Consider the following 13,277-nt stretch of genomic DNA (forward strand, 5'->3'; position numbering starts at 1 on the left):
GAGAAAGGAACATGTCTCCCTTGTTTGGTCTGGAAGGAAGCAAACCAGGTCATAAGTTTCAAAGCCTCCAGTACCCACTGCCTGAGCCACAGCTAACCTCCTGCCTGAGTTGCCCCAGCAGGAATAACGGCGCAAGGGGCAACTGAGCATCACAGAAGGAACATGGGCATGAAACCATTTGTATGGGCTGGGTTCCAGGCTCAGGTCCCCCACTTACTAGCTGAAAACAGGCAGCTTCCTTAACCCCATTGGATCTGTTTTCTTGTCTGTATCATTGGGAATATCATGGTTATGGAGATAGACAAGATAAGTGAATGTACCTGGCCCAGTGCTAGCCCAATAGCAGAGTCCCTCTTTTCCTTAAGCAGTCATGTGACAGACACAACAGGAGGCAGAATTCCTGCATGAAAGGGCACTGTGGGAGCAAAAGTGGGTTAACCATTCCTGAAATCACAGTAGGAATTCCCTAGCTCCGGACCTTTGGGGACACAATCTGAAAGCTGCCCCTCTGTACAACAGCAGGACAACCACTGGCTCCAGGAAATTAGTGGTGTGGTAGCTCTGCCCCCCTGTTAGGAGGAAATGGGGGCAGCTAGGCCTGGTCTAACCAGACCTGAAACCACAGGAGCCCAAGCAAAAGGAAGCAGTTTGATCAAATCAACTACAGCATTCACCAACCTGAACTCCCCCATTGCAAAGGAAAACCCAGAATCGTCACAAAGTATGTCAATCTCAGGTGAGACAAATGGGTTTTTCATCTTGTTATTGTTATTGTCTTCATTGTTTTCACTTTCAGCCAATTTCTTCCATCATACTGGCACAGAGGCTGCCACATGATACCTCATGGAAGCTTTAGAATTCTCCAAAATCTTTAGAAGGCCTAGAGAAACCTATTTTGAGCCCTTCCACAGAGTTCCTCTTTCATCCTTCCCTTTCCAGGTCTTCTTTCTTGAGAAGTTAAAAAGAAAGAGCTCAGGAGAGGGAATCAGTCAGAGGGATGAAGGTTCGAGCTATGGGGCCAGAGGCATGCAAGGTGAATCTGTGAAAGGAAGGGGGTGTATTAATTGATCTAAAAGATGACTCCCAATCCTTCAACTTTCAGTGGGGGCAAATGCAGAGGATTTCCTCCCAAATCAGTGCATGAAAGTCAGGGTGAAGGAAAAAGGCACAGAAGTGGTTCTGTGGCAGCTTCACTTCCACAGCCACTGTTCAAATTCTTTCATGTGTTCCCTGATTTTCTGCCTCAACTTCTTTTCATCAAGTCCTTATTGACTCTGGAATGTGTCATATAACTGTAAAAATACTCCCCCATCCTCCAGCCCAAACTGGGACAGAAGAGTAAAGGCCAGAAGTTACTCCTGACGAGTAACACATTTCATTGTTGAGGGCCATCTTATCGAGAAGGCGCAGTGCCCTCTTCCCAGCCAGTCATGTAGCTGAGAGGCACCATAAACTACAGTCAACTTTGCTCAACTTGGGGGCAAGGGCTGCACATAAAAGCCTAAAGAAAAAATTGTAAATAGTATCTTGTACAATCACCACAAAGATGCTGCCCTTCAGATACTGCCTTCAGTGTGGTGAGGTCAAAACCCAGTCATTTGGAGGGGCGATCCCTGAGACTGCAGTTCAGGCCTATCCCTCACAGGTCCCAGAATGGCTAAACCTGACCAGTGACAGAACCGGAAATAAACGCCAGATAAACACTCATATGCCCTGCTTTCCCTGGAGAAGGACATGATTACAGATTAAATTTTGTGAGTGCCCGTTTCACACATTACATCTGAGCTTCATAGAGGGGAGAAAAGGTGGACTTCAGAAAACGAAGAGCTTCCCTAAACCAGGCGTCAGGAAACAAAACGTTTTCGTAAACAGGCGATAGCAGAGATAGTAAAGGAACAGAAGAATCAGGAAGTTAAGAAAGTTTCAAGAGGACAAAGAGTGAAAAGTGGGAAGTGAGCTCTTAAGATAAGACAGAGAAGTCAGTTGAGGAAAGACTGTTGATAACGGGTACTAATAAAAGGAAACCCCTACTTCCACTTAAAACAAACAACAGGAAAAGCATATTCTGTGCTATTGGAAATACTAAAAGAGGAGGCTCCATCTAATTTGAGGGGTGGCTAACTGTGTTCCCTGGCTCACAGTGCTGCCCTAACTGTGTCCCCTGTGCTCTTTCTTGGCTGTCCAAGAACTGTCCTAACCAACTGGAGCTGGGCAGTACCCCTGAGGCTCCAGCCTCCCTCACCTCATCCATCAAAACTTACTCATCCTGTGTCTCATCCTGTATTGAATAACCTTGGACTGGAATGGGTTAATTAATCGACTCCATTCTAATTCACTAATTGTCTCATATGTCATCTCTTGGGGGCAATTATATCTTTGCCACTTCTTGGCTGTTTGATAATAACCAAGTCATTTAATATAGCTGGCCCTCCATTTCCTTACCTTAGCATGAAGGGGGTGATCTTAATAATATCTAAGAAAGGGGTGGTATTTAGATCTTGAGGTAAAAATGGAAGCAAAGGCCCCAGGTGCCAATTGTAAAACAAGGTAGGAGAGAAGGAGAGGTGTCTAAAGGAAATGAATGTAGCAGTAAAATTGCCTGATAGACTGCAAGCTGGGCATAATTATTGCTGCATCCTCAAGGGTTATGAAAGAGCCATGCAAAATGTCCCAGAGGGGCCTGGACTTCCTATTATGTATATTAATCATCTTGATGAAAATGGAAAGTTTGCATTGATTAAATTCACTAATGATCCTAAACTGAGCAGGGGAGTAAATTCCAGAAACGATGGGTTTATAAGGTGAGTACTTATATTAACCAGCTCATCTTCATGAAAAGGGTTGGGCAGTAAATGAAATGGGGTTTGCCACAGAGAATGGCAATGAGGTACACGGGGTTGAGGTGGGGTGGGGGGGAGGGGGAGGACTATAATGAGCCCAGATCCAAACTAGGAAGCTGTTATTTAGGAAATAATAATGGTAACAAAGCTTTAAAGTGGAAAGTGAATAATAAATTAAGATCAAGCTCCAAATAAATTCTCACAATCACATTTTCTCTCTTAGCACTTTTGTGGTGGAGCAGTGTGGTGGAGAAGAACATGCATGGCAGAGCTGGAAGGAATCCTGGCATGCAGAACCCACAGTTGACAGGGAAGGAAACTGAGACCCAGAGAGATTAGATGAGACTGACCAGGTCAGGGTTGGCAAAACCCGGGCACACTCGTCACCGCTCTACCTCCTGCACTGGTGTTGCTGACAAAAATCACCACTCTTTCTGATGACCCAAATTTGTCCTAAGAATCCTTCTCAGCACAGCACTCTAAGCAGTCTTCGATTATTTGACTCATGAAATATTATCTTCTGCTATCTGTAGTTTAGGTCACAGTGTCAGATATTTGCAGAGCCATGTCTAAGATCTAGATCTCCTGATTTTTCTAATCTTTCTTCCCCTCTTTATAAGCTATCACCTCTATACAACCAACACTGGCTATAACTTCAAAACTCAAACACTCAGAAAGCAGAACTGGATCCTTAGCCAGAAATCTGCCCTTGGTCTCCAGCTCCATCATGTTGGTTTAAGATACACTGGGCAGCATTTTAAAAATCTCTTGACACTGTTTACATATGTAGTTACATTAGGAAGATACTTAGAAATATAGATGGTTTGAAGCCAGTGAGTTTTGTGCCCTTGGGGAATAAACATAAAGCCTTTTTAAAAAGAAAGCTGCTGAATGCAAGTGACAAAAATTGCATTTCCACCATAGGCATTCAATAAAATGAATAACCTTGTTAAAAATTCCCTGGGACTGATTAATATTTCTTCTATTTGTTTCCCTCCTGGTGAGTGAGTGAATTTAATTGTGCAGATGAAGCTTTATTGAAGGAGATCTGTGTTTCTCAGGATTGGGGTATCAACCTAGGAGGAGGGAAGGAAAGGACAGGTTGGCCTTGGTAGAATTATGACATAGGTGAAGTTGGTCGATTCGCAGTTCCTTTGCCCTCCTTCCAGTTTGCACTATCCAGGAAGGCCCATGCTGCTCCTCTGAGTCCCAATGGCATGATGTCTGTTCCACTTATAAGCCTGTGATGGTTGTATGTTATGCAATCCTAGAGGATGCCATTCCCCTTTGGCTATTCAGCAGCTCAGCATGAGCAGCCCTCTTGCAGAAAAGTCACCATTTCTCAGTCCTTTCCTCATCTTTCCCAGTCCTCCATGGAAATCTACCTGATCTGTGTCAAATACCACTACATTTAATGGGTCGCTGCCCAGGAATTTCCAGTAGATCAACCCTTTAGCCTAAATGAATGAATGAAATAATAGAAAACTTAACACGTGCCTCTAATCATTCATTGGATTCCCCATAATCCACACCTAAATCTAGGAATTATGAGGGATGATAGTCACGTGCTCAACCAGCCGTCACCACAAAGTGGCTACCAGGATCTCTGAAATAATCTTTCAATTTGTTCAGCACTTTGCAGCTTGCCAAATACTTTCACACCATGCCATAGGGGGAAAAAACTGTGCTGGAGTCAGTCAATCTGGGTTTGAATCCCATGTATGCCGCTTCCTGGCCAGGCAGTGTTGAGCAAATTGCCTCAGCCTTCTGAAAATAAAATGAAGTTATTGAGAAGATTAACTAAGATAATATATATGAAGCATTCAGCACAGTGCTTGGCCAACAGTGGTTAATAAATGTTTTATGCTCTTCTAGTCATTTTTATTTCACAACACCCTTTGAGGCAAGCAAGGTGGGTCTTATCTTCTTCATCCTAGGAGCTGGAAGAAGAGAAGAGATTTGTCCAAGGGTAGGTGGTCACCATGTGACAAGTCTGGGCCTTAAACCTACCTTTTCTGTGTAAGATTCCAGTGTTCCTCCTGTCACCCCATGCTCTTGTAGTCCTAGTGTAAAACTTAGCCATGTTTATCTATATCCCTAGGCTACATGCTTGTGGTGTACAAACAAGACACACTGTTTGATTTCTAAATGTCCCCTTCTCTCATGAAATGCCTATCTTCTCTCACCCAAGACACACATATAACAGAAAATACAAGGTATGAACCTTCTATCTTCAAGGGCAAGGCCACATCTCTAGGTTACGGGACTGCCATCTGGTACTAGGTGAGAAGGGAAATGTGCCCTTTATCCCCAGCTGCCTGTAGGTACCTCATCACCCACCATAGATCCACTGATGGGTAAGATGATTGTCTTAGATTAACCAAGAAAGGGAAGCAATTTGGTCATAAATAAATACTGTGGCAGAACCAACACAGCCCAGGAGACTCCCCAGTCCTTTTGATCCTCTGATTGGCTGAAGGCCCAGGGATGGATCCAGATTTTGTAGGCCCAGAAGCTTATTCAATTGTGGAATCTTCTTTAAGAAAAGAAACAAAACTATGAATTCAAAATTAAGTACAGGAAAATTATAGATAGAGATTAGATTAGTGGTTGTCAGGGGTTAAAGACGGAGGAGAGAGAAGAGAGAGATGGGTGTGTTTGTAAAATGCAACAGCTTAAGAAACTAGAGAAAGAAGAGCAAAGTAAATTCAAAGTAAGTAGGAGAAAGGAAATAAAGATCAGAGTGAAATCAATGAAATAAAAAAAGAGAAAAAACAATAGAAAAAAGCATTGGAACCAGAAGCTGGTTCTTTGAGAAGATCAATAAAACTGAGAGACCCTAGTCGGTGGGGGAAGAAGGGAAGGGAAGGAGCAACAGGAGGATCTTTGTGGAGAGCAACTGTTCTGTATCTTGATTGTGGTGGTGGATACACAAAACTACACAGGATGAAAGTACATAGAATGAAGCACACACACAAATGAGTATAAATAAAACTGATGAAATCTGATGGATTGGATCAATGCTAAATTTTTGGCTGATATTCTACTGTAGTGTTGCAAGATGTTGGAGGAGACTGAGGCAAGGCTATACAGAATATCTATATATCATTTTTCACAACAGATGAGTCTAGAACTTAAGAGTTGTATAGATATAGAAACAGAAATCGGAAAACACACACACACACACACACACGGTTCAGGGCCCTGGAAGGGTTCATGTTAGTGAGAGGCTTAGTTACTTAAGCTTCATTGTCTTCACAGTAAATCTGTCTCTGGTCAAAAAGGCAGAGACCTGTAGAGGGTAAGGACTGCAGAGATGTGAAACTGTAATTGGACACAAATCTTTCCAGGATTCTCTGTTTTAACCATCAGTAAGTTAGCTTGCCTCAAAATAAACGTGCTCTACTCACCTACATAAATAGGTTGGCTCCACTCACTCCAGAGGCCCATTGCTCTGCACGAAGAACTCACGGCTGCTCGCACTTGAACCGAATACTTGGAAACATCATCAATTACTGAGATGAATGCATTGGTCATCATTTTTTCAGTCTAAATGGGGGGAAATTAGCTTTATAGGTCTCTTTAGATGCACAATTTAAGTTACACCAATTACCAGAATGGGAGGGCATATGTAGATAATGGGACTCACTGTTCAACCATCAATTAAAATCAATAGGACACAAAACGATTTGTTCATTCTAGACAGCTACAATATGGATGTGTTGGCATCCTTTTCAGGAAAAAGCTATTTTGTGACCAACATAAATAAAATGGTAGTGGTAAAACACATATGGTTCATCCGGACCTAATTGATGTTTTGTTTCATTTGTTTTTTGGTGTTTTGTTTCTTATAATTTTAAAATATTTTTTAGAGAAGTGGTAGCCTTACATAAAAATTATGCAGAAAGTACAGAGCTTCCCTATACAACACTACCACCCCCCACACACACGATTTTCCCTGTTGTTTACATTTTGCATTAGTGTAGTATATTTGTTACAATCTATAAATCAATATTATATTATTAACTAAAATCCATAGTTTATATAAGGGTTCACTCTTTGTGTTGTAGGGTTTTATGGGTTTTTAAGAAATTTTTATTGTGGTTACATATATACAACATAAAATTTCCTATTTTAACTATTTTCAAGTATATAATTCAGCGGTGTTAATTACATTCACAATGTTGTTCTGCCATCATCGCTATCCATTACCAAAATTTTCCCATCACCCCAAAAAGAAACTTTGTACCAATTAAGTATTAACTCCTCATTCCCCACCTCCACACCAGCCCCCAGTAGCCTGTCTTCTAAATTCTGACTCTATGAATTTGCATATCCTAATTATGTCATATAGGTGAGATCATAACAATATTTGTCTTTTTGTATTTAGCTTATTTCACTCAACCTGATATCAGCAAGGTTAGCCTGTGTTGTTGCATGTATCAGAACTTTATCCTTTAATGGCTGAATAATATTTTACAGATTATAATGCAATAATATGTATATATTATAATATTGTACATGGTATGTATCTACCACATGTTGTTTATCCATTCATCTGCTAACAGACACTGTAGTTGCTTCCACCTTTTGGCAATGGTGAATAATGCCACTGTGAGCATCAGTGTGCAAATGTCCGTTTAAGTCCCTGCTTTCATTTCCTTTGAGTATATACTGAGAAGTAGGTTTGCCATGTCATATGGCAATCCGACACTTAACTTTCTGAGAAATCCCCAAACTGTGTTCCACAGCAGCTGTGCCGTTTTACATTTCCGCCAGCAATGAATGAGTGTTCCTATTCCTCCACATCCTTGCCAGAACTATTTTCCTTCCCCCCCCCCCCCCAAAATAATAGCCACCCTAGTGAGTGTGAAATGGTATCTCATTGTGGCTAATTGATGTTTCCAGATGGAAAGATTGGAGTGGCAGTTAGCATAATGCCCTTCACCTTGTCCCTCTTTTTCTGTAGTCACATTACTACACAATATCACACTCTTGCCATCAGATTCAGCCGGGGTCAGCAAACTATGGTCCATGGCCAAATCCAGGCTCCTGCCTGTTTTTGTATGGCCTGCCAGCTAAGAATGTTTCTTACATTTATATATGACTGGGGAGGAAATCCAAAGAAGAAGAATATTTCATAACACATGAATATTACATTAAATTCAAACTTCAGTGTCCATAATACAGCTTTGTGGGGACACAGCCATGGCCATTTATTTATGCATTGTCTATGACTACTCTTGTTCCACATGGTAGAGTTGAGTGGTTTCAACAGAAATCAGATGTCCCCCAAAGTCTAAAATATTTACAATCCCGGCCTTTTACAAATAAAGTTTGCTGATCCCTGCTAAACAAGGATGTTTCAAACAACCAGAGTTGGGAGGAGTGGGGCAGAGGTAGTGTGGGGAAGTAAAAAGAGCACACACATTGAACTGAGGAAGGGTAGGATTTGAATCCAGCTCTACCTCCTACTAACTGCATGGCAAGGCCTTTGACCTCTCTGAGCCTCAGTATTCTCATCTGTAATAATACCTAACTCATGGACTGTTGAGTTAAATGAAATTACCTTTATAAAGGCCAAAGTTAAGCATCTATTAAGTTGAATTATGTGAAAATGGCCAATATTCAACCTATTCTTTACCTGTGGAAACAGCCTTTTTGGATGGTTCAACTTAATGTGGGCTCAGTAACTACTAGTTGACCACAGGCAACTCTTGGCTAAAGGAACTGTGCTCTCTCAAGCCTTTGAATTGTTCCTTCTACCCCTCAAAGTGTGGTCACTGGACTGACACAGGTCAGGAACTATTTATTACTGCTCTCCAATAATATAAGTACAGAGATTGAGCCCTAATTTAGAAACTTTTAGAGGAACTTGACATTGCTACTACACCCAAGCATATGATTTGGGGCTTGCGTTTTTCATGTCTTTTGCTGTGGTTTATTTTTCTAGCAAATAATTTTATTGTCTTTTAACAAAAGTTCCTATCTGCAGTAGATTAGAAGTGAAAAAAACCAAACCAGTCCTTCACCATTGGTAGCTTGAAATGTACAGGCTGAGAATGTCAGAACCCCTCTTCCTTCAACGGGCAAACTTCTCTTCATCCTTCAGTTCCACTCGATTCCTCTCTGTGGGTCCCTCATAGTGACCCCCCACCCCCACTGGTTGCTTTGTCCACTGCCTCCCTGATTCTTCTATTGCTCTTTACCACAGTAAAGCAACTCTGAGGCTAGTGATTGTGCCTACTAGGCTGGGACCCTTGATAGAAGAAACAGTGTGCATTTATCCTTATATCTCCCAACTGGCCACAGAGTAACCAATTCATAAATATTTGTTGAGTCTACCTGAATTTGCTATACCTAGAATCAGTAAGACATGAATGTTGAAGTCTGAGAGCCCAGAGTTTGAATCCTGTCTTCCTTCCCAATTTTTTTCTAGCTTTGTGGCTCCAGGCAAGTTACTTAATCTCTCTGGTCCTCAGTTTCCTTTATCTACAAAATGGTAAAGATAATTACCTAATAGTGTTACTGTGAGGATGGAATAAACATAAAAAAGCTTTATACGTCTTGAGGGCTCAGTAAATGTTAGCTCACTTACCTGTTCCTTGAACTTTTTGTCCATTAGTGCTAATGAGTTTTTATGTGACTCCTTCACATTATTTTTACCCCAAAGTAACTAACCTCTTCCTAGGTATTAGAGAAATAAACCAAACCCTCCTGGCCATTTGTCTTAAAAGGACATACTGTGGAGCATATAATCAGAGCAGCCAATGAAGATAATTTTTAAAATTATTCTAAAAGAATGTCTGTCCTCTAACATTGGTATGAGATGAAGAATTACCTGGTAATAACCCTTCCTTGTATTGTAAATTTTCACTTCATAATCAAAGCAATGGATTGGAAAAGCAGAAACTGGTTTCTCCCATCTGATAGAGAGACAAGTCCCTTCAATGTTTGCTGTGATGTTCATTGGAGGATTGACTCTGTCTAGAAGAGAGAATAAAACATCAGTGGTCATTTTTTGGAATCATTGATGAGGGTTGTTAAGCCCAATCATCCCACACTTTTCACAGCATTTCAGGGATTTGATCTTCTGAAGTATTCATCATCAAGTCTTAATCACCTGCTCTCCAAGCCCTAGGAGGCTGGTGGTCTCGTGTTTGACACATTTCCTATTGTACTGTTGAAGAGGTTCCTACTGTGTGCTTCAAAGATTCCTACTCCAAATGGAACTGAATGGTTGAATCCTTCCCCAGTCAGCTCCTCACAAGACTCCACCTTCTCCAGTTGGGCAAAGCTGAGGGTCGAACTGACCCTGGGAGTAAAAGATGCCCTGGAGCTCCCACCAAGTCCTGCCTCCACATGGGAGCAGGTGTGTGACCCTGGAAAAATCATTTCCCCTTTCTGGGCTTCCGGTTTTGCTTCCTTTTATTTTGTGTGTCTTTTGCTTTGGGCCGTTTGGTGTGTGGAGACAGTAGGGGGATGGGGGAGGCTTCAGTTTGCCTTTGCATAAAAAGAATGGATTGGACTAAATTTGTCTTTATTTATACGTCTAAAGTTCTTTCTCCTGGGATCGCAATTGATTTTCCTCAGGGCTGTGTGAGGAGGGTGGCAATTTTCTCTATGTAAGTGTCAGGATATGTGACTTAGATCTCACAATTAATGAATCATGGGGACAGACTAAGAATGGCTCCATTCTGGCATTTTCTAAGCAGAAAAATTCTTAAGAAAGCATTTCTTTTAGTCATTCTAGGACTTGGCCTCAGTAATGTGAAAATAAAAAAAGAAAATGAATGCTTTGGTCTATGCCAGGTTGTATCCATTTTAATATTAAAATTGTTTCTCAGATTCTCCTCAGCTTCTTTTATTGCCTATTTTCACAAAAGGGACATTTTTAAATCACCCAAGAAATATTCTATTGAAAAGAATTGTATAATCTCTTTAGTAAGTGCTGTGATTCTCTAAACAAAGTTATATTCCATTTGATATAGATATGTCACAGGCCAAATTGTGTCCTTAATAAGAATATTTTGTCATATTTATTGAACACTTAAGCCAGGTACTATTCTGAGCACTATGTAATTATTAACACAATTATTACCAAAAAAATAACAACAAACAAACACAGGAATTAAGCATTAATTTAGTTCCATTTTTTCAGAAAAGAAGACTGAGGTAAAGAGGGATACCCAGCTTATCTAAGGTCACACAACTAGTCAGTGGAGGAGCCAGGATTCAACTTCAGGCAACTTGGCTCCACAGCCCACACGAATGATCATCCCACACTGAAGTCTAGAACGTTAATATTCAGGCTCCTGGTGAGTTTCATTAATAGAAGTATCTAGGCTGAGGGAGAGGAACTTGTTTTGAAAACTGAGGAAAATGAACCTTGACTAACGTGTTCAGATCTGAGACTTGCATGCTGAGAGAGACACTCTTGAGAACGTCCAGAGGAGATGGGCCAGAACAGTGAGGGGTCATAAGAGGAATACATGAAGAATCAGAGCGGGTTAGCTTGGGGAAGAAGGGCATCAGGATGGAAAACGCAGCTGCTTTTGGATAGCTGAGAGAGCATCCTGCAGGGAAAGGGATCAGAATCCTTGGGGGTAGTCTCAATTGATCACAGGATCCATTTGTAGAAGTTTCAGGAAGCAACTAAGAGCTGCTGAAAGACTGAATGGGCTCCCTTTATGTAGTAAGCTCACCTCCCCTGGTGCAGTGATTCACAACTGGGGACGATTTTGCCCCCATCCGAGGCAACATGCAGAAAAGCCTGGAGGCATTTTTAGTTGTAATAACAAGGGAGAAGCGCTACTGGCATCTACTGGGTATAATCCCAGGATGCTGCTAAATACGCAGGGAAGCCCTGTGTATCTATTACAGAAGTAGCTATTATTCTGAGGTTGCGAACCCTTCCTCTTGGTTTCCAAATGGGACAAATGGCTACTTAGTATCTGAAAAGTAGTCAAGCTGCATGATCTTTATAAACCCTTCCAATAGCCCCTTCAGTTATTTTAACCTTGGTAACTTAAGTCTGTCTTACCAATGGAATGAAGAGCAAACAGCTGATCAAACGGTTTGATTGTAGCATGCTTGCTGGAGCCGTTGACATGGATTGCAAGGGACTCACGCCCTTTGCCACTGATGAAAGTCCTTGGAAACCAGCATGCAATATTCCTGTTCAATGGGTCTTTGCTGTATTCTTTACATTCTTCCGTCCAAGAGCCGTACCTACATTGGAACACTCATAAGTTTTCTAAGGCTGGAAGAAACAACCCATTTGCACAAGTTAAAAGAGGTACTAACCTATAGTAGAGGAAATACTGTGTGTCCTCAGGGGCTTCCTCGCCAACAAGCCAGGTACAGTGAAGAGAAATTTGGTAGGGCCAAAAGTCTGTGCTATTACTTGCTACAGTATTAGTGGTGCAAGTTAAATTCACAACTGAGGTTCCAAGAGACCCTAGATAGTCAAAATAACAAGGAAAAACATTGCCATGACAGTTTCTGAATGTTGTACTTGTTTTGAAACTGTAGTGATTGTGAAGATATTATCCATCATCAAAACCATTCATCACCTATTTATAGAAATCTAGTATTTAAGAAGGACCAACTTATTATGGGGGACAAAGCTAGAATTACAAAGCCCTAGCTTCTGATCGCAGAAGGTTTTTGACTACTTCGGAGGAAAGGGTTGTATGTGTTACATGCATATATGAAATTTCAAGAGCAGTACAATATACTGAACTATAAGCATGGAGCTGGTGTCTTGCAATTTAGGTGCTCTAATGCCACATTTGGTAACAACTAGCTGCAAGAGCTTAACCCTTGACCTTATTTTTGGATTCCAACTACAAAAGAGAGGGTTGGTTGAGAAAGAGCTCTTAACACCACTTTTCATTCAAGAATTGTATGATTCTAATGTAAAGATTGCATCCAAATGTTTCATGACTGACATATCTGCTGCTCAGGAGGAAAAGAGTTCTGGCAACACCACAAAATAACACCACCACTTTGGAGACTCAGACCCACATTAGCATATGAAAGATTGCTTTAATATGCTCAAGGAAACCTTTAGATTTCTAATGGAATCCCTTTTACTTTTCTTCACCTAGAATTTCCCAATATCATTTGAGGGGAAAATGGTGTTTTCATTTCAGCTCCTGTTGTATCCACATCAACTGTCGCTCTTCGGAGCATTCTGTGAGGAACACTGGCCTTGTGGTGGCTCAGGGGAGGGAAAACACACTTTGGGCCAAGGAGTCAGGAGTGACTTCTCCTAAGTGGGAGCATTTAGTGTTGAAAAATAGAAGGGTGTCTTTTCAACTTATGTCAAGTCGGTTTTTATCACTGCAAGCCAGTGTCACAAAAAGGGGAGGGTTTGATGGGAGAAACCTCCCAATCAAAGAAACGAGGGGATACCTTGTCTAGAGAAGTTAA

General features: G+C 41.3%; 1 protein-coding gene across 3 annotated transcripts in view; it reads right to left on the reverse strand.

Annotated features, from left to right (window-relative positions):
* Positions 1-13,277, reverse strand: part of IL5RA (interleukin 5 receptor subunit alpha) — a 73,010-nt gene that overhangs the window by 15,213 nt on the left and 44,520 nt on the right. For all 3 annotated transcript variants that reach the window (XM_004483110.3, XM_058288393.1, XM_058288392.1), the window contains 4 exons: positions 12,147-12,300; positions 11,884-12,071; positions 9,682-9,827; positions 6,251-6,389 (listed from right to left, as the gene is read on the reverse strand). In XM_004483110.3, coding sequence (XP_004483167.2) covers positions 6,251-6,389; positions 9,682-9,827; positions 11,884-12,071; positions 12,147-12,300 — 627 coding nt within the window. The remainder of the gene's footprint in view (positions 1-6,250; positions 6,390-9,681; positions 9,828-11,883; positions 12,072-12,146; positions 12,301-13,277) is intronic.

Source organism: Dasypus novemcinctus, chromosome 26 (genome assembly GCF_030445035.2).
Source record: "Dasypus novemcinctus isolate mDasNov1 chromosome 26, mDasNov1.1.hap2, whole genome shotgun sequence".
Classification (NCBI taxonomy): Eukaryota; Metazoa; Chordata; class Mammalia; order Cingulata; family Dasypodidae; genus Dasypus; species Dasypus novemcinctus.